At 44.2% G+C, this 22,093-nt stretch overlaps 1 protein-coding gene across 2 annotated transcripts in view; it reads right to left on the bottom strand.

Moving 5' to 3' along the window:
- Positions 1 to 452: 452 nt before the first annotated feature.
- SLC38A1 (solute carrier family 38 member 1) overlaps positions 453 to 22,093 on the bottom strand; it is a 42,016-nt gene continuing 20,375 nt past the window's right edge. The window contains exons 5-16 of one of the 2 annotated variants that reach the window (XM_005148050.3): positions 19,919 to 19,992; positions 18,200 to 18,292; positions 17,806 to 17,887; positions 16,629 to 16,711; positions 15,669 to 15,727; positions 15,411 to 15,536; positions 13,136 to 13,215; positions 11,901 to 12,001; positions 8,634 to 8,752; positions 7,943 to 8,084; positions 7,738 to 7,835; positions 453 to 6,713 (exon numbers count right to left, since the gene is read on the bottom strand). In XM_005148050.3, the coding sequence (XP_005148107.1) occupies positions 6,615 to 6,713; positions 7,738 to 7,835; positions 7,943 to 8,084; positions 8,634 to 8,752; positions 11,901 to 12,001; positions 13,136 to 13,215; positions 15,411 to 15,536; positions 15,669 to 15,727; positions 16,629 to 16,711; positions 17,806 to 17,887; positions 18,200 to 18,292; positions 19,919 to 19,992 (1,156 nt within the window). In that variant the 3' untranslated portion in view covers positions 453 to 6,614. The remainder of the gene's footprint in view (positions 6,714 to 7,737; positions 7,836 to 7,942; positions 8,085 to 8,633; positions 8,753 to 11,900; positions 12,002 to 13,135; positions 13,216 to 15,410; positions 15,537 to 15,668; positions 15,728 to 16,628; positions 16,712 to 17,805; positions 17,888 to 18,199; positions 18,293 to 19,918; positions 19,993 to 22,093) is intronic. The other variant, XM_034062733.1, reaches the window with a different exon arrangement.

The following is a 22,093-nucleotide window of genomic DNA, read 5'->3' as shown; positions in this document are numbered from 1 at the left end:
GTTTGGCATCTGAATTCAAACCCAACACTAACAGGGGCCCTTAAAGCTAAACTGTCTTGACCCCAAAACAGACTGGCAAGCACTTGGACAGTCTTCAAGGAGCAGGCAGAAACAAGTGCTGCGTTTGAGAAACGCTGTCATCTTCAGCATCCCCAGTCTGTGGTGACCACACAGGCCAGTTTCAGGTACCTCTAAAACTGTTTCAGAAACTCTACATTAATGCTTCGTAGCCACCTATGGATGATTTGCACTATATACTGCACCAGGTCTAGTATTTGCCTCTGCAAGAGCTACATGCCCTCAATACTTGCATAACAGTAGGAAGCTCATGCTGTTTAAGGCATTATAATACATAGTCATCCCTTTGAAAGAATGAGTATGGTCCCAACATCAGTTTAGATCACAGTTTTAATGTTTAAAACTAGAGGTAACAGAGAGATCATAGACCTGAATACTTTTTTTTCCTGATTTTATTTTTTATTTACACACAGAAACTGAAAAACTGCATCGTTTATTTGGATATGAGCAGCACAAAGTATGGTGATGTTAGCAGGAGCAAAATATTACCAATGACTCACTTCAACAATCTATTAGAGATGAGCTCGCATCAAGCATACATCATTCAAACAGTACTGTTTATATTGAATCTGGGTGAGCTTTAACATACCTTGGGACACTAAAAACAGATTTCTATAAACAAGTCAAAGTTCAAGTCTTGTGGAAAAATACATTTACAGTTTATATTTTGTTGGCTATAACACTGAAAACAAGACGTACACTTGTATTCATTTGAAAAGCTCTGTAGAAGTGACCACATAAGTTTTTTTTTCCCTCAAATTTGTGCTCACAGTAAAAGCAAACAGTATTTCAAGTTTCATTTTCATCGAATACCATAATATAAACATGGAAAAAACATACAATTATTTTAAGATGCATTTCTCAACCTCTGTATTTCAGCAATCCTGAAAAAAACATGTTTCTGTGCTTTACCAGCGAGAAAGTCTATGCAAGGTTTGTGACAGAGGCACTCTCAGGATATACACAACCATCCCCTCTCATCATACTCATCCCTGGACATGCAGCTATCCCATAGCCAAAATACTGGCCTCTGCCTGTTCATAGGGTAGGATGCTCCAGCAATCCCTGGCTAGGGCTGCTCTTGTCATCCTCAGGTGCTGGTGTTGTGGTTGTGTGATAGCCACATGCCTGGGTCTGCAGCAGAGGAGCAGCCACAGGACTCTGCAGGGAGTGGGCTAGAAATGGCACAAACTTCCCCAGCCACTGTCCACCCCTGGCTTGTAGTACTTTTAGCCCTGGACTACAGGCATTTCTGGTGGCTGACAATGGAAATGCAGAAGTCCTGCCCTGACTTCTGTTTGTACAAGTTGGTTAAATACATGGCTGGATACAACATGGCATAATGCTGGGTCAAACTGCTGGCTGCAGTTTGGTCTGGCTTCTTCATAAAGCCTTTCAGTACTTTACTACCAACTAACCTCAGCTAAGGAGGTAATAGGCATCTGGGTACCAAAGGGGCCCTTTACAAGGGAGATACTTTACCCAGCAGAAAGACTGGCTAACTTGCTGTTGAGAAAACAGGGAATCGTGCACTGGAATTAATCCTATTAATTTCATTGGAGCTTTTATTTCTCTTTTCTTGTTACATTAGCGATGTAATTATAACTTCAAGTTTAGGATTTAACATGTGATCTCTTGGGAAAAAGGAAAGGATACATATTTTGCTAATTCAGAAGCTAAAGTATTTGTATTTCTATTAAAATTATTTGTAATATGCAGAGCCTATCTCAACACTTGTATATCATAGGGGATAAACAACTGCAAAAATATACAGCATCCTATTTATTTACAATATATATATGTACATAAAAATGAAACTTCCTACAATACAACACAACTGCATAGATTTGTCTTCAGTAACACAGGCATGTGTACAATTTGTGAATTCTAGAACTTTCCAGCCCTGTACTTTTTATTAATTAATTTTCTTTTCTTTTTTTTTTCACAGTTTGTTACAGAAATCCTTACATTAGATACAAATAAAACATTCTTTGTGTAAGTTATAGGAAATAAGGATCTTCCTGATGCCAAGGGCTCTGGGGAATTGTTTAAGAAAGCACCTTGGCTCCAGGCAATAAAGCATCTCGTGGAGCTGCTGATAGAGCTGAGTACATTCTGCTGTGCCTTTCTCCTACAGGCACTGGGGTGGGACAGTAGGACTGGAGGTGGGACACCACCACATGGAGTTTTGTTTTGACCAAGATGCTCTTTAGCCTTAATGTAAGGTTCAAGCAAAGAAACTTATTCATTTAAAGATAAGCTACAGATACCATTAATTGTTACTGTTAATACTTGATATCAGAGAGAGCTGTGATGCTTATGCATTGTAAGGCAGATGTACAGACTCAAACTATGTATCATCCAACCTGCATTTGCACATGACCTGCTGCAAACGGAGCACAAGCTGTGGGTTGTTATGTGGCTCGGGAAAGCGGCCCTCAGGAGTGAATGGGCATCCCAATCCCTGACCTTGCAGGGTGAGACTGGCCATTCTGCCCTGTGCCAGGCACCACTCAGCCCATCTCAGCCCTAACAGGTCTGTGCCAGTGCATGGATTTGGCATTGGCCCCTGTGATCAGGAGCAAGCATCACCAGAGAGGTCACTGCTCCCGAGATGTTGTTCCCAAATAACCATTTACTACTAGGTTTTACCTACTAGGTGTGTTTGTCATCGGACAGAGAAGGGCAGCTGTATTCTGCAACCATCAACGTGCTTTAAGCTCATGACTATTTTCTTTGCAATGTGCTGTGGACTAGGAGAGGCAGCAAGGCTGTCTTTTAAGTGTAGGATTAACACCTGTGATCTTATTAGGAGCCCCTGCTTCTAAATAGTCCTTCCTTGTTCCTTACCACTGAATTGCTGCTATTATGCAAACAAGAATTAAAAACTATTTTGTTGTATTTATTAGGAGCAGTTTTCCATCCAGTCTATGACACTTGCAGTGCTCACAATAGTGATAAACTCTCTATGAAAAGAAAGCATGCTACCACCTACTAAGTAGATACGGTACTCTGGATCCTATTAATTTAACAATAGAGAAACTCCTACAGCATTTCACTGTGCTCTTAAAATCCTAGCTAAAATGTGGGACTCGTACATCGTTGGCTACAAGTTCACTATTCCAAATGAACTGAATAACAGCAGTACATTTTACAGATAACCTCATACAAATATTGTCATCCATCACTGATGTTGACAGTTACAGCAGGGTCTATTGCATTCTGTTAAGAATGTATAAACCTGATGAGAAAACAAAAAGCACGTTATTTCACGTTCATTACCACAGACATCAATAAACACATGATTCTTTTCCATAAATATCTATAAATATGATGCCAGTAAATCAGTCTCAGCAAAATTCCCTCTTTTTTTGTCTGTTTTTTTTCAGAGACCCAGAAACAAGTCCTTTTAAAGACTCAATATTTTGGGTGTCTATTTTTCAGTATCTAAGATATACTTTGATAGTCCAGTAACTTGGGTAATTTCACTCTATGCACACACCCAGCTCATTCATCTCCCTATTTATCCAGTAAAACTCCCATATACAAATAAACAGGGAAAAAGGAGAAGGCAGCATAGCAAAGAGAGAGAGGGATAGTGATGGAGGAAATCTGGGAAGATGCAAGGAGCAATCAGTCACCAAACAGCCCTTCAAGTCGAAGGAAGCTGGGTGCCAAAACTCAATGGTTGGTGTTTTAAACAGGGTCTATGGACCACCTGGGGGATTGTGGGAGGGAGATGTTGCAGCTGTGATCTTACTGGGACCTGATGCAGCAGATCAGACCCCTAGCTCATACCCAGTTACTTGAAAGTTGCTCCCAGGATCTTCTCTCTCACAACCCCCAATGCACAGAGCTGTTCTGCTCATAAATCAGTAGCAGAAGGACGAAGAGGGAAGGAAAGCAGGAAAGCCTGGAGCATCTTGAGGATAACACTGTAAAGCCTTCTCAGGTCTGAGTTAGGTTTTTCAGGGTAAGATCCAGAGAGATTATAAGGCACCTCAAAACCTGAAATGCGACCTCAGCAAGCTGAGTCAGAGAACAGAGTGAGATGCTGGGTTCCTGCTGCAGTGACCAGGGAGTGTTGGACGCCTGCAAGAGGGCAGCCACAAACTTACATCCTGAGCTAGGAAGATGTCTGGAATGAGCTGCAAGGAGATGGGAACCAAGCACAGGTTCTTCTCTCCAGAGCTTGAATACCTGGCCTCATATGTGGTGGTATGGACCTCTCTGTGAATAAGGGCAGGGATCAGTCTCATAAAGAGTCAGCACAGAGAGAACTGATGGCATGCACCATCACAGGCAATTGGAAACCAGCTGCAGGAAAGCTCAGGACCTTAGCCCAGGGGTCCCAGGTAGCCCAGCGGTTTGTGTGTTAAATGCTGGGCTGTGGGATATCTTTGGGGAGGGATGCTGCACTGATACCTTGCTGGGAGCCTGTCAGTGAAGGTCTGAGCGCCAGGAGGGAGAACCTGCACTCTGCAGTCTACCAAGTCACTTTGCTCCAAGGAAGGAGGATTCCAGTTCTGTTCTTGCTGCTGGGCTACTCCGAAGACTTGGTCAGCCTGTGGAGTCCGCTCTGCCTTATTTCTGGATCACAGTGGAGTACTGGCAGAGCTGGGCACCTCGGTGCCTAAGCTGAGGTACAGATCTACAAGTTGCGTTTATTAGGCTTAGTTTCTGCAGCATGAACGCTCTGCATCTCAATGCCCAAATTCCAAAGAAGGCCCCAAACTAACCTCTCTGGATGTTACCCTTAGAAGCCAACTTTCAAGGTCCTGAGAAGTGCTCTGTGGTCTCTAAGTGACTTCAGGCCATGCAGAACAAGACATGGCAACTGAGGCAATTCAACAGCTCACAGAAATCCCAAGATCCCAGATTCTTCATCCCTAACCTTAAAAGGAGCAAGCTGCAATGACAGGTTCCCCACACCTGATGACAGTCTCCTTCCACAGTTAACAACGGGAGTCGGCAATGAACCAGCTACTGGGAACAAGAGGGTCACTGCGTACTGGCAGGTATGGCTCGAGCATTCCGAGGGCATCACTCTACCCTCAGGCATGAAGCAGGGCTCCTTTTAGCCATCGGTTCTTTCAGTGGGAGCTGGGTTCGTACTTTGAGACGCTTTTTAGCTCACGTGGTGAATGACACAAAATGAACACGTTTATGCTGCTGGCAGTGCACTAACAGAAGATGTCTGCTCAGGATGGGTAACAATCACCTGCTTAGCATTTGAGTCTCTACAAGTAGTTCTCTACACCAGCTATAAGGCATTAGGCAAATGCTGATTTTGTGGACAACAGATGCAAGTTACAGTGTTTCTGCTAGTAGTAATTGAGTATTTTGTCTTTTAACTGTTATGGAGAATGAATGAGAAATGTAAATGAAACATTTTAAGTATAAAAAGTGTTTGTTTTTTTAAAAGAAATGTTACAGATTTTAATTTCCATTAGAAATCCAGCAGTTTGGCAGGGTGAGTCAAATCCTGCTCCCACTGCTGTCAGAAACCCCGCTGACTTTGGTGGGAGGAGGGTAAGACACAATGGAGTAGCCTATCTCAATAAGGTATGTACACATGAATCCCAGAATGGAAAAGACATGAGGTATGATTAAATGCGTAGGTTTTGATAAAACTGGAGCTTGTCTCTTTTTTTTCTGAGGGATGTGGGGCATTAGTAAACAGCTTAATGTTGAAGAGAGCACAGACTTCCTATGGAAATCTCTGAGCATCTGCTTCTCATCAGGCTCAAGTAGTCATGGTTTGGGGTAATATCTAGTTCTGGTCAGGCTTCAGCTGAAATGTGCCAAGGGAACATCTTGCTGGCCATCTTTCTTCTGCTCCCTGCACCCCATTACAAGACACATACACACGTACGGGTCTGTTCCCCAAAACCACAAAAGGGCCAAGCCCTGGGGCTGGTTTCCCCACCAGAACATCAGAGAGAAGCACCAAATTTAGGACCTACGCTTGTAAAATGCTCATTTATGCTGTCATAGTGCTTTTTGTGCACATATCCAGAATGCTACACTTTATCCAGTGAGGCAAATGGTGCGTAAAACAGCAACAGAACAAACCAACAAACTGAAAAACCGGATGGGTACAGTTGGAGAGCAAAGCTCTGGCTGAAAGATGGGAGGGAAAGGGTGTGAACAGACATCACTCCAGTTGTGGACTGATAACAACAGGCACTGCTGCACTAAAAGAGCAGAGCTTATGGCTGAAGGGCTAAGGATAATCAAGGAACAATGCAATTCATAGGTGGAAGAAGGGAAACAAATTAATTGTGATGAGTTCCCATGAGCAGTGCTCTGGTACAGTCTTACAGACAATTAACACAGACTCAGCGCTGATCTGATGATGCAGTACTGGGGGACAGAGATAGGAAAATGGGCCTGTTTTCTTACAGCATTTTCAGTACTGGATAATCATTATTTGGATTTGATTTGAGTGAACTCACAAAAGATGGGATAGATAACAGAACGGATGGTTGCGATTTTGGTGTGTAGCAAACAGGGGTGTCTTCAGGAGGTGAACTTCAGTGGCCTTCAGTGCCTCGTGATTGTACCCAGTCATAGATGACCAAGGGAATGCTCACTAGGGAAAACAGTATTCCCAGTGCCAAGAAAAGAGAAGCCTGCAACAGAAAGGAGAGAAAATTAATGAATTATAAGAAAAGACAATTAATTCAACTATGTTAACTTAAGGAGATTTACAAAGTGTAGTATCAAACCTATCAGCTACAATGGGATAGCACTTCTGATAGAGACAAGACCCATAGATAGTTAAAGAGATTAGCATCATTAATAATTACTTTCTGAACACCAAAACCAATTCTTTTCTCCCTTCAATTCACTTCTTAAACACTGATTATCCCTGAAGAGAATTAAGTGAGATTGTTCTGCTCTTTGCAAAGCCTCACAGAAATACATATACTCTTCCCACTGGAAGAGTCCAACACGTGTCTGGTATGTGTCCACTGAAGTTCAGCCCTTTTGTCTTGGAATCTGTGGATGGATCCACAAGTGAGACATGACTGTCTGCTCAGAGCAGGAAGGTCTGACTTTACAATGCTTCCAGTGCACACTGTTAGACTGGGAATACACAGGAGTGTTGCATCTTTTCAGCTACAGCTCATTTCGAGACTCATAAATCTTTCCAAGGCCATTCCCATTTGCTCATGCATGCCAGAGGGCTAGCATTTCAGCTGGCTGCTTCTGCTGGAAGCACCAGAGGTCTGACTGAGGTCCATTAAAACCATGTGGAATACCACAGAGTGCTTTACACACTTTCTGGATCAACACACAGAAACGGAGGAAGCTTGCTGGGCTGAAAGGTTTGCTGAAGTGGGCTGGAGGGGTATCCGTACCCTGCTGACAGCTACAACTGCCGCTTGCCAGCGAGGGAGAGAGCCCCTTGCCCCACAGGGAAGGATCCCCCAGAACACAAGGTGCCCAGCACAGTATGGCCCCTTCACAAGGAGACCTGCAGGGTGAGGAAAGGGGAAGGGCAAGAAGCACAGGTGCCAACTGACTGAAGTAAGGAGGGGAAGTAACATCAACCAGCTCAGACGTATGTTCAGGTTAGGTACGTGTTGCATCTAGCACATTACAAGCAATGACAAGATGAAGGAGTTGCGCTGATGGGAAAGGAATGCATACCCAAATCCTCTGAGTCAACTTTGATCCATCCTGCTGTTTAATTTTTAAATACAACGATGAAGGAAGAATGAAAATCAGCATGTTGGCAGAAGTGACCCCTGCAAAATTCAAATACATGAGTCTTGTTAGCTGTCAGCACAGGTAATTATTGTGTTGCTGATCAGCAACAGATTTTTAGTAGTAGTACAAAACCAGGATACTGTACCTACAACTCCGAAAATGTCCTTCATGCTTGGGATAAAAATGACTAGCAGGTTGATGATAACCAAAAGAACAACAGTAACCAAAACATGGCGGCATAAGTCAAATTTTGTTTTTCTAGCCAGCTCAAACAATGATGAACGCACCTGTAGGAAGAGAGAAACAGTTCTCTGTCAGGAATATTCTACGAGCCAATTCAAAGCTTGTCATGTTTATTTTAACAGGTTCTTCATGTGCCAACAAGGGCTGCATAGACCTGTCAGAAATTCTGGGGTCTCTGATGTAGCATCCTTTGAAAAAGCCCTTAAAATCAATCTGGTATTTCAAAACTATAGGTATACATGCATCTGCAGCAGGATATTCCTCTCTTTCCAACATGCCTTTGGGATCCTTCTGCTCTTAAAAATGAACTTCACCTCTGAGCCTGCTCCAGTGAAGTCATGTGAAGTAAAAGAAGGCACTTGTGGATTCAATTTAAAACAGATTTAAGACCAAAAAGTGATTAATTTGTTTCCTGCAGGGAGAACTTCTCCAGAAGCTGGTGGGAGTCTGGTGTGGGAAAAGACTGATCCAGGCTCAAGCTCCTTCTGTAGCTGTCACATCAGTGTCTCAGCAACTGCTGATCTGTGGTTTGAAGTAACACACCGCGTACAGCTGTTACCAACTGCCAAGCCGTGTGGAGTTTCTTTACTCACAGTGAAAAACAGCACCGGCACCGTGAGTATCACTGCAACGATCACAGCCAAGCGCACGGTCAGGATGAGGATGTCATCTTTGCTCTGGTACTTGTGAAGCAGATCTGACTGCACAGAGTCTATGGGAAAGACAGTAAGGTAAGTGCGTGGAAGCAAACAGGCAATTTGCTCACAAAAATCATTGCTTAACAACAGCCTTCTTGAAAAACAAGTGATTTATCTGCGAACAAAAAGAGTATGGAATGAAACATTCTTGAGTTAAAACAGCGCTTTGAACCAAATCCCAATGATCCCATTATTCCAGATTAATCCTTTGGAGGCCTGATTTAGGAATGCATCTTAATTCAAGACAGCACATGCCTAAGTCTAAGGTAACTTTCACTGTAGGAAAGACAACAGTGAGACATACACAAAAGCTTGCTTACATATATACATATATGAAAAAATAAGTGAAGTGAAATAAGCTATTTCTAATTAGTTCTGTGGGCTTTTTTTCTTTGGAAGTTTCAAGTGATATAAAAATAACCACATGCACTGCAACTGCTGAACTTAATATAAACCACAAGGTTTGGAGCTAAATTAATCTAAACAGCAAATAAACCTCCAGTGAGAAGCAGTGCCCCTGTTCTCAGCTAAGAACAAAGCCTATCCGGGGTCAGCTCTCAGTGGGATGCTCTGACATTTGCACTCAAATCCCTCAGCAGGTCCTCTGAGGGATGCCCTGATGGTTTCTTCTCTTGAACCTGCCACCCCCCAGCAGTGCCTGCAGCTTGGCCCCAGCAGCCAAGACAAATCATGGGGGGTGCCCTAATGTGCAGGCACTGGCAGTGTTTTAACACAACCTCCTGCAAAAATGGCTCCTTGCAGCTGCGGTAAATAGCGCAGAACAGTTCTGTGTGTGCTAACCAACAGGAAAACCAAGTTGCTGAGGGACCTATGTGTTTGCTTTGCAACTTTCAAATATCTAGGAGCAGTAACCTAAGGGGGCGGCTGTTAAGCACACCACAAAACATACTCGCTGCCCCGTTTTAGGCTCATGTTTTGTTTCTGACTGCTAATCTTAGAAAGCTGTTGGTAAAACGTAACAGCTCTTAAAGCAAAGTCCTTAAAGTGAACTTGGCAGCCACGTCTGATTTAAAATCTTTGGCACTTGGTAAACCTCATGTGTTCCTGGAGGCAGAGGGATCTGTCCTGCCTGCGCTCCCCCCAGGACACCCTTCTGGTGAGAGGGCAACACCACCTACACAGTGCTTGAATCCCCACCAGGAGAAAGAAAACACTCTCCCACCTCCCTGCAGATTAGGAGTGGGGTTTTCAAGCCGGGCACATGCACAGCTTCTGCAACACAGAGCTTACTCTGCTCCTGTAAGCACAGACTGCAACTTCTGTACCGCTCACGGACTGCAGCCAGGTAGGAAGTGAAGGGCAAGGCTTACAGTTGAAGGTCTGTTTTCCTTTCAGCTAGATACACCACAGAGCCCAACCACACTGTGACCTTTTAGGGGAAGAAAAACACCTCTTTTCTGTAATTCTGCAATGTAAATATAGTCATCACTGCAACACTTTCGAGAACACAGCAAACAGACAAGTACTATTGGCGTAAAGAAGAAATGGCCACAATAAAAAATGTTCTTACCCAGGTAAGGGTAGAGAAGAGGGTTAGAAAACTGTAAGTGAACATATGAAAGGTAAGGTCTCATCAGTCCAGAGGGGAAGAAGGATGAAAGCGGAGGAATTCTGTATTCCCTCAGTGTGTTCTTTGCTGCCTGCCATGGCACTGACCATTGCAGAAGCCGCAGCAGAGCCGCACAGCTTCCACCCGCAGGCTCTTGGTGCTGGGAAACGGGGAAGCCTGACATGGGGGAGAGGCACACGAGACACCCAAGGATTCCTCCGCCATTCCCCCTCGGGAGGGCCAGAAGGACGCAGCCCCTACCTCCTCCATGGACTCCAGACCCTCGTCCTTGAGGGGTGTGGGAGATTCCCAGAGAGGAGCGCCACGGATCTGCCTCCTCAGATCCCTGGGGCAATCACATCAGAATCTCCTCCCTGCCAAAGCGAAGGGGTCCGTGCTGATTTACACCCACATGCTCCCCGGGGCTGCTAATTTGATGCGGTTCTACAAAAACGTGTTAGATGGGAGCAGCTGGATGAGAACGGCTGTTGTGGTTGTCACTTGCAGAGGGTTTGCCGTTGTATTGGGAAAGTGAGAACAGGTGACCTCGAGTTACTCCAATGCATGCAGACTTAAGGCCCCACCATCAGAATGAGAGAAAACAAAGATGAGATAGATACACCTTTGGGGAGAAAAACAATGCCACATTTCATATTTGCTTATTTTCTTTCTCTTGCAATACGTGGCTCACAGAGAACGGTATCATGAATGAGGAGATCATAACAAAAAGGTTACTTGGAATAGGGTGGAGAAGATTGATGACCTATTGTGGACTCTGAGGGAAAAGGCAAACATCAGTTTTGTCATCTGTCTTGTAACCCCTTAATGGCTCATGGGAAAAAGACACTTTTCAACATTCCTGTTGTACTGGGACATGGGAGTAGCTTCCTGGGCAACACTCATATTTTATCCTGCTTTACTTAGTACTTTTGCCTTTAGGGTATACATGTTGTATCCTTTAGTGATACAATGTAATGTGTTTATGACTTGACGTGCATGAAAAGAGACAGGGTGCAAGTCTCAGACACTGAAATAACCATCCTATGGCAACTGAGCTGGGACAATTCTCACAGCTTCCCCATCTTCACTGCCTGTTTATTTAATCAAGGCTTGGAGGGGTCAGCTCTAGGGACACAGGGAAAACATTTGGTCCTTCACCTCTATGATAAAAGCATCAATAAGGATATAAAAAAGCTGTGATGGCTGATTTGATGATACTCATTTCCTAGGACCTGCTCTCAGATCTGTCTCATTTTACACAGATATGCCAGGCTTCAATCACTTCCAATCTACACAACATTCAGGGGAGGACCTCAGAAAGAAAATCTTAGTGGGGCTCAGCTACTCCCCAATGCTGTTAAACCAATCTCTCCCTCGTGTTCTGAATTTGCCTTCTGCAAATAATACTTTCACTTGTGCTTTTCATCTATGGGGGAAAAGGAGGAAAAGATTTGTACCTCCAATATGAAAACCTTAAGGAAAATTGAGTATTTTAATACAAGTAGATGGGACTTTTCTTTCCAGCTGGGATACGCTATTGATTTCACATGTATTCCCTTTCTACTTTGATCAGTAAAGAACTGCATACTTACCGTAGAAAGTCAAATAGCCAAATATGGCAGTCATAAAGTACATCAGAAACATGGCAAAAAATGAGATATTTGAAACCAACTGCATTTTTTTCTGTGAACGGCTGGAGAAAGAAGAAAAGAAAGAGAACACATAAAAATGGCTAGGCTGGACTTTTCAATAGCTGTTAAAAATTTATTAAGCCTCTGCATAAATGTAGTAATTCAGGAGAGGCTTATGAATGCATGTTCATTTAACACAGGAATTCATTGACAGCTGCACAAGAAAGGGAAGGACTGGGGAAATGGACCCTCCTTAGGGCCTAAGTCAAGAGGTGGCGAGTCCACTCTGTGGCTCTGCTCCCAGGCCATACTCGTTTACAACAGTGAAGAGTGAAGCTGATTAGGGAGGGATGGCCCTTAAATGTTTCAGTAATTAAATAAACAGGTCAAAATCAAGTAGAAGTAAAATTATAGAGGGGATTGAAACACATTCTGAATGTTTGCAGAGCAACATTTGTGTCCCTCTGGGTACCAAATCATGAATGTATGCAGACCACTGTGGACACATAAAATAGGTTAAATGCAAACATTTCATTTTTAGATATTTGTTCTGAAATAGTCACACTCCAGTATCTAAATTTAACTTAAATTCCCACAGGGATGCCCTAAATAGGCACCTGGGAACCTGCTGAAGACACCTGACACCCCAAGCACCCAGCAAATGGCTGGGACCTGAGGGCATCCATGGGTCTGACTGACCCAACCTCTCCCCTGGTGCCACCAGCAGTGTCACAGCAGGGCCAGCCACCAGGTCCCCACAGCCCTGCCTAGTGCAGGTGTCAGTCAGACAGCCGTACTGGCAAAGGTCTTTTAGTACAGGGGGGAGCTGAAAGCACTTTGTTTTTCCTGCTACCACAACACATTTTTAGTTGCACTGGAACAAACGCCATCAGCTGAACACGCCTCTCTCCAGTGCCAAATAACAACCGGCACGACTTGGCTCTCCCCACCAGGCTGCCGTGTACTTCCAGAGAGAACTCCCAGAGTATTGCATTATCCTCAGGCTCCCTCCCTGCCATCCCAGCGGCACGCCTCGGGGCCAGATTTCCTATCTGACAGCCACGCTTGTTGGGTGTTATTAAAGCACATCTCCTGTGAATGGCAGGAATGACTCAGAGCACCTCTGCGCTAAAGTTTTCCATGTAAAGCAGTTCAAAACAATTAAGTGGGGAAAATAAGAGAAGAGGAAGGCTTACTCTTTAAGTTCGCTGTATATCGGGAGGACTGACGGGTGGCACACAAACGCAAAAGCAATGGTGGGCAAAGCATACACGGTCTGTTTGGAGAGAATTTCAGAGAACAAGTTAAGAAGCATTCCCCCCATGGCGTGAAGACACAATCTGTGTTCAACTACCTCAGCTCCCGCCTCTCTGGACTCTTCAACCCAGCGCTGAGAGCCTTCAGAGGAGGCAGAAGACCTGTCAATTGGCGCGTGTTTAATGAAGCATGGGAAGCAGCGCGCTCTCAACGGGAGGACAAAGCCTTCTCCTTGGTGGCGCCAGCACAGTGCTGAGTCCGCTCGCAGAGCGCAGCGCTGGATGCCACGCGGCCGCTGGCTTTGCTCCCTGGGATGGGTTTCCCTGCCCAGCTACTGCCAGCGCTACTAGAACAGTGTCACGCGTCCAAGGGACGGATGGCGGGTCACCGCCACGCTACCCTGCCTTGGCATGGAGAGGGGTGCGCACCCGTGGTGCTAAGGCTGAAGTCCTGAAGAGGAAGCCCATATCCAGACTGTAAGAAAAGAGAACAGGAATGCAGAACTTACAAATAAATGGATATTTCAAGGTACCAGACTGAGTCCCTTCATTCCCCAGGCCAACAAAAGGGCTAGGAGGGCTGTGGAGGGAGCATGCTTTTCCTTGGGGAAAGAGAGAGACCGTTACGTCACCAGGAAGTGCAGGAGGCCTCTGGGGGGGACCTCACCCCCTTCTCCACCAAAAACCTGAGTGGGTTTCAGTCCTCAGCACACAGCCAAGTTTCACAAATGATCTCAGTGCCCAAGCACTTCCATTCTCCCCTGGGAATGGGTATGAACACAGATCGCATGAAAAACAGGTCCTCCTGCAAGGACAAAATGAGTCCATTCCTACATGCAGCTCCACCCAGCCCTCTGAGATGTACTTGTGCTGGTCATAGGCATCCCCTTCCCACAGAAGCCATCCTGGGGTATGCCCCAGGCCTGACACATCCAGTAAATACGCCGGTCGCTTTCCAGCCATCCTGCCTCATCCAGGCCTATGCTGCCTCCTCTCCCTCACTCATAGCATGCTCTGTGAGGATGCTCAGAAGTTGCCTGGATGTAATACTGTACAATGGCTCAAGGCAGTACTGCTTGAGCAGGGAGTTCGGACCAGATGATGGCCCTCCAGAGCTAACATCAGCCACCCTCTGGTTCTGTGAAACTGTCTCTTCTCACACACCAAAGTCGCTCAAATGATTGGCAACCTGTTGGCCCCAGGGGCAAATCTCTAGAGTTCAGCTCAATCACACCCAGTTCAGGTGAACTGATACTCCCCATGTGCCTCCACTGACTCCAAGTCAAATGCTGATCCTGTAGAAGACTATGTATACATATATAGTATATAGAATAGACTGTATATACACATGTAGGCAATACAGGTATATACCTACACCTAAGCTGCTATTGCACTCCAGGTTAACGAATTCTTAGTCCATCACATGGCATCTGAGCTCATTGCTATCCCTAACCACAGAAAAGTGCTTGGGTTGGCTTCTTCAACTGAAGCTGGTAGGATTAATTTAGAAAACATGAAATTTTGCATGCATATGCTATATGTGTGCATTCCCCATGGATGCATTTGCAGCACCCTGGGGACCTACCCTGCTGGATAAGGTGCTGTTTAATGAGCACTGCGCCCTGGCACAGCTGGCAGGAGCAATCCGCCTGCTCCCACAGCTACAGCCAGTTGCTGTTTCACGTTCCCTTGGCACAGCTTTTCCTGCAGCTGTGTGGTGATGGAGGAAAGCATCCAGCTGAAAGGCAATCAAATTTCTGCTGGATTAGCTTTCAACTATATCCTTTTTGCAATCCAGTTCACTGTATGTCTACAGAAACATGTACCCTGTCACAAAGGAGTGGTTTGTCTGTAGAAGGACAGAGGGATTACTTCTGGGCTTTGGAAGCAGGAATGGCTTACTCAGCCTCTGCTCTACTACGGCCTAAAGGCGCAATTCCAGCATGGAGAGAAGCAGTGGAAAGGAAAACTCTCCCAGAGAAAGCATTAGTTGTCTGCTGGCAGCTTGGGCTCACAGCCTTGGCACACCTACTACCGGAGCAGAGCTAGATGGCAAGGAGGGACGTTCAGCATGGCTTCTCCTTAAGAAGGGGCAAGAAGCACAAGTGGAAGCATGGAGAATCAGGCTCAGCGTGATGCTGAGCAGACTAAGAACACGAGGTATAGGTGCATATGTTATGTGAATTAAGAATAAGTATTATAAAAAGAAACATACCTTGGAATTAAAGATAACATACTTTGGCTTACACATATTGTCATATGCTGAGCTATTTGATAGGCTAGATGATGTTGCATTTAGCTCCACGCCACCACAGGGAATTTGAAACTTCTTGTAAATAACCTAGAATAAGAGTGAAAGACAGCTAATTGCTAAAAATACTAATAAAAAGCAAACTAAAATCAAAACATGAGGGAAATTGTGAGTACCCTATCAAGTGACTGTCATCCAACGAAGAAAGCAAGCTGAACTTACCACTACCAGGAAAAATACCATGCAGCTTAATGAAAATCCACTGGTATAGCCAAGATACCCTGAAAGAAATGAAATCTCATCAAAATTATTTTCTTTACCTGTATCTTGGGTTTTAATTCTTTTTACTGCTTCATGAAGTCTGAATGTGTTATACATTTAATATATATTGTGAGCTGCTGGGCAGGACTAACCCATGTCCTGCTAGGGTGAGAGTCTCCCACATCTCAAGCCTTGTGGCTTTCAGACAGACCCGAGCTTTTCCCTGACTGGTTTGACCTCCTGAGGGTCACCTTTACAGCACTTTAACTACTTTTACTTTTGAAAGGGCCTGTGATAATTGAAAGAAATCTGAAAATGCACAACTGCAATCAGAATTTGACCCAGATTCCCTGATATGAGCCACGTCAGCTGCATGTGGGTTATTTTCTGGGAAGGAAGATCCCAACAGGACTTCAGTGCCAAAACTTGTTACATGGTCTTAAAAAGTACATTGTGTACCTCCTGGCATCTCTGTGGACTCAAACACATCTGAAAATGCAATCCTTAATACACATCTTCAAAGCCCAGTGCCTCCAATTAACCTCACTACTAAAAATTTCAATGCTGATAGAAAACTAAGTTATTTTTTTTTGTAACCTCACAATTTGTGAACTTATTTTTACAGGGCACACATAAAACAGGCCTGTTTTATGAAATTAAGACCCTCTTAACTGTAACTTTAGAAAGAAATTTCCACAGCTGTACGGAAGAAGCTGTTTCTATACCGAGTTCAACCACTGTGACAATTTAGGCTTACTTGTTCCAAGATGCTTAAACACAGCTTATTCCTGGACCAGGGTGGCTGCTAAGATTACAATGAGAGTATTTATTTTTCCTTATAGTTGAGTTGCTAGTGTGGCTGCCAGTGGCATGATGCCTGGGCTCCTTTATTTTATTCCCACAATGACATTTTCATCTTACCTAAGTTCTTAAGAAGACATAAAGGGAGGATTATACCAAACGTCACTGTGACAACAAGAATCCGCCCATCCACGTACCATGCCCTGGATAAAAGAATTGAAAGAACCCATGAGCACACCTTAAACCCCCTTCGGTTTTTCTCACACTCATTCAACCTCCCTGCTGCAGTTACAGAACTACCTCTGGTCTCCTTACCCTACAAGCTCCTACAAAAGGAGGGATGGGGGCCACATCTAAGCTTTGTAGACTCATTAGGTATTCAGGCCTTAAAGCATGGCACTGCTCTGATCAGGTATGGCATTTTCATAATCACCAGGGAAAATGTGACCCCACTGCTGAGATAAGCGAGTGGGACTGAGGGGCAGAACACCACCCTCCCTAACCTGATACAAGCCACCCTGCCAGGACGAGGAAAGATCATGCAAAGGGCAACACATACACCTCGGTGGGGTGGGGGCACCAGGTTTGTTTGCTAAACCACCTGGGCATGTGCTTGGAGGAGCAAACCAGGCTCCTTCAGGCTGGCATGCACTAGCCAGCCCAAGCACATATCTCTCTCCAGCCAAGTGGTTTGAATCCCGCTGGAAAGCAATTTAGTATGGAAGCCTGAGGAATGGGATCTCTACTTTCTTCTTGTGTACTACAGCACACCATATAACCCAGTGCAAAGAATATTTACCACCCCTCTTATCAAAGAAGCTGGTAAATGTCATGGAGTGGTAAGTGGCAGAAACCTATGTATAATATTCTGCTGTTTTCATATGCTAGTACTGAGAATTTCATTCTACAGACAGTGCTTCAGAGGCAAAATTCTGTAAGATGCTAAGGACACAGGGAAATGCAGAATATCTTAGACATGCATTGTTTCCAATATCTTAAGGTGAAGCCTAACTCTAAAAGATTGGATCATATGATAAGAATATTGTATAGACCAAAATTCTACATGATATCTGGTGTGCAAAGAGAGCGATGACTTCACGTTCCATTTCCTATTCATCCTCTTTTCCTTCCCAGAGTTGTTTTGGTTTTTATTAACCCCCTGAGATATTCCTATAAAAATCTACTTGGACAAATCTAAAGAGTATCCCGCACTTAAAAGCTTTTATAAACATATGCTTAAACTTAGCTACACAGCATGAAATCCTATAATCTAACCAGCAAAATTAATTCAACTTACGAAAAATTTTCTTCATTTCCCATTAGAAAGTTTATGGCAGAAGGCAGCTCATTTTTGACTATGAAGAGATAGCTCAACATTGCTGGAGGAAGAAGAAAGTCAGTTTAGAAAACAGGTAAGATATTTTGTGGAACAAGTACAGAGAAGCATCCTGAACCTTTCCCACATCAGTGTCTGATGACAGAAGACCCCAAACTATAATTGACCATAAATTACTGATCATTCAGTAATACAGCATATTGAAAAGGCTGCATGCAAAGTGTTAGCCACAGTGATAATGAGGAGCATGAAGATCCCAAGATGCCACTGAGAGAAGGAGGAACCTGACTGGTTGGTAGCTGTAAAACTAAGACATTTCTGGGCTTTGTTTTTCAATGTCCCTCATCTCCTTTACCTCCAATGTTCTGGAGAGATGTAGATCCGAAGACAAGCATTTTCCCTGGGGTACCGAAGACTTGCTCACCCAGCTTTTCATACACCATGCAGCCTGCATTTAAAGAACGGAGGAGAAAGGTAACAAATACACTGGTGAGAGCTGCTGGGTTGAAACTCTTATACTTCCTTTTCAGCAAACCACCCATCTGTGCAGCCATATCTGCCTTTTGCAAGTAAATAGAGAGCTCTCTTGTAATTACTAGGGCTGAAACCTATGTAGGAATGCTGTCTTGACGTCTGTAAATGTTATCATTGGCTACCAGGCACTTTTGAAACTGAAGCTCTTAGTGAAGCTTTTACACCCCTTTAATGAGTCTGTCTATACCTCAGTAACATGTTAAGTTCTGGTATCCCCATCTGGGGATATCAGGTTTGCGCCCCCAATGACAGTGACGTAGAAAGCCTCCTCTCCAGACAGAACTTGGTACAGTAAGATCCACAAGACAGCAAAGGTAGCCTGGCCAAAGCAGGCACAGTAACTGCAATTCTGCAATTTACTTGCTTTGACTAAATGATCCAAATGAGGGCAGCCACTGTTTACAGGATGATTTACAACTTCTAATGAGGAAGACTTAACTTGCAAATTCTCAGTGTGGTATGTTTTTGGCAAGAGCAGGGAGAGGTGTAAATTATAACTAAAACTTCTCAATATCTGTCAAGCTCGAGAAATCACTCTATTAATTAGTTTGTCTTAAATGTTTTTCTGCTTTGCTGTGATTTAGGCTGAGAAAAAGACTGGAGACTGTGAAGATGAGAACAGAAAGAGAGAAATATTGCAGATGCTGCGCTGTTATGATGATTTCTAAAATGCATCCCATTGTTTGGTTTTCTCTGTATTTCCTTATAGCTGACATTTCTGCTTTGAAACTTGTATAAACAGAAGGTTTGAGCTTAAATGTAACAGCAGCATAGAAACAGGGCTTAGATTCTGAGAACTAAGAGGGCACTAATGTCTACAATTAGGCATATGTACCTAATTTAAACAGGTTGTTGCAACCTATGCTACGTAATACCTGCTATTACAGTAACTCATGTGTGTCCAAATTACATAGTAAAATATTACAGTGCTCTCCTGCACAGATAATTTTAAAAGTGTAGCTTCAGATACTGTTTCCCAAGGGAAGAGTCTCCCAGATTTCTGAGCACAGTGACACTTAACACTGTAGGTTACTTCCTATTTCTGTGTTTAGAATATATTTTGCCTACAGATACACTTCTCTCTGGAGGAACAGTTCCCTTTTATGCTGTAGGAACCTCCCACTAAACCACAAAGGCTTATCAGGAATTTCACACTAACCATTAAGGACAAACTGTATTTCCAGGTAAGCTTCACCACAGGCAAAGACTCATAACGTTTCATTTGCAATTGGTCTTGTAATGCAAAGAAACTGTGAACTGCTCTTTCTAGCCCACTGAAGACAACATTGCATGGTAGCAAAATTCACTCATTGTAGTAAGTTTTTCCCTCTGTAGTGATGGTCACATGCTGTTCTCTATAGACATGTCATAAATTCTTGTTAATTCTGGACTTCTGACCCAAAATGTGTTAGGCTTTTCCATTGTGTCAGCAAAGCGATGGAAATTCCATCTTACACAAAGCTCCCGGCCTTATATGAGCACTTTTTATCTCTTGTTCTTTAGCAGTCTACTGAAATAGTATAATAACATCTTAAATTACCTGTTTCCTTTGAACACACCAACAGGAGATGTATTGAATAAATAGACAGCAGCGTCACTGAAACCAAGAGCAGCCTACAAAAGAATAGAAAATAAAGCTTACTGTAAGAGCTGAGCTCTAACACTGCAGTATTTCACGTCAGGTCATATTCCCGTTGATTCCAAGATATTTTTTTTCACTCTTCTGACAATGCAAAAAGCCCTAAAAATACATGTGATTCACATACTGTTTGCAGTTTTACCACACCACAGTGTAGGCAGAAAGCCCTGCATACAGAGGGATTCAACCATGTCAGACAGCAGAGCAGCCTGTCAGTGAGTTATACCTCCCCATACCAAAAGAAGCAAGAATAAATATGTCTTATCAGATAGGAATTAAGATTCAGTCAGAGCAGGGATGAGCCAGGCATGTCCCTCACCACCTACTCTAAAGCTTTTTCTTTCTGGAAGCAGGTAAAAGTGTAGAAGGAAAACTATCTATTCAAGAACTTCCACACCAAATGGAAGCATCTGTTGCCAGGGCATGTTTCATGTGCTGTCAAAAGGGTGCTCAAATAGTTCTTATGTGCACAAGGAGGAGGAAGAGGAGGGGAGTTAAGGCTCATCTGCCTTCCACTGGGAATGAAGGCAGAAACCAAAGGCTTATCCTTTGTCCAGGTGGCAACTGGTGTTCCCTCACCGATGCCACTCCTGATCTTCTGTGATCCACAACTTGACTTCATGTAGAAGAACTGGAGGAAGTAATGACCAAACTGTTTGTGTAGGGAACTTGCTGGCACAAATAATAATTAGTCAGTGCCGGGGGCTAAGTGCATAAAACCACATTTGCTCATTGCTCTGTGTCTTGGAGCCAAGCACCATGTGTGCTTTCCTCTCCAACACTCTGACACACAAAGACCTGATGATGTTTTCATGATGTGTGTGAAGAGCATTCAGACAATCTGCTGGCAATTCCTCTCTTTATTATGACAACTGCTCTCAGGACACCAAGAAAAACAAAGCCTAAGATTTAACAGAAAACAAGCTGCTGCTATAGATAGGCAGCAACACATCTTTTTCATAGGAAAGAACAGGATAAGAAGCCTCCTCCCCCACTTTTTATTATCTTAGACTAGAAATACTTCAGAGCCAAATAATGACCCACAAGTTTCGTGGGGCCGGAGAAGGGAGAAACAGAAAGAGGTGATAGGAGGAACTGCTCTTTTGCCAACAAAGAGCGATGGTTGACAGTAACAACACACTCTTTGTACAGCCCAAAGGGTGTTTCTCCTCCAGAAGGTGGAGAAGTGGATGGACACTGCACTGGCTGAGGTCACTCTGCTTCATTTTTCGTGTTCCCTGCAGAGCTGTTACACCCCTGCCTGCCTGCAGGCACGGTGCTCACAGCTCCCCTATGCTCTGTGCTGGGCTGACTCACTCCAGCCCCAAATGGCTCCTGCTCTGCATGCCAGCAGCGAGTTTACTCCAATATTAAAAGCTCCCGTTTTGCAGGCACTGAGCTCATGGAGCCTCTGCAGCGGTAAAAACAACACTCCCAAGCAGCAGGTATTTATCTGATCTGTTGTCTTTAGCTCCCCATAGGGTTCTTGCAGGGACACTCGGCATTTCCATTAGCGCTGTATAAAAAACTTGTTTGTGTTAGGGCTGTGGTATGGACAGGAATATTCGCGCCAGAACCGCCCCTTGGAAAGGAATGATAATGTCCATGCCACTCGCTCTGCACAAATTCAAAACAGAAGCAGGGGAGCTCGCACTGCAGGCCCAAAAGCACTCCTGTACTTCTCATTCTGCCTGCTTTTAAAGAAGTGCTGGCAGCTATGCAAGCAACCAGCACATACAAAACTCACCTCCTCCCAGCACATCCAGAACAAACAGTTTAGGGCAGGGGATTCATACAGTGCTGTGAAGAACAAACTGTTCTGCAATGGCACTGTTGTTTGCCCCCAGCTGCCATATTACCAGGTCAGCTCAAACCAGTTGTGCTGTCCCCAGCCTGCTTGTCCAGTCCCAGGCTTTAGAGGCAGAAGACCTGTGAGGCTTGTGTGGTCACCTGCTCTATTGCACAGAACAGTTCTGAACCACACAAGGTATGGGGTGCAGAACAGCATGGAAGAGCATGGTGTTTGCCATTGCACAGCCTCCCAAAGGGTCTGGTCTGCCCTACACCTCTGATGCA

The sequence above is a fragment of the Melopsittacus undulatus genome, chromosome 5 (genome assembly GCF_012275295.1).
Source record: "Melopsittacus undulatus isolate bMelUnd1 chromosome 5, bMelUnd1.mat.Z, whole genome shotgun sequence".
Classification (NCBI taxonomy): domain Eukaryota; kingdom Metazoa; phylum Chordata; class Aves; order Psittaciformes; family Psittaculidae; genus Melopsittacus; species Melopsittacus undulatus.
Note: the sequence above shows the minus strand (reverse complement) of the source record. Positions and strands in the feature narration are given on the sequence as shown.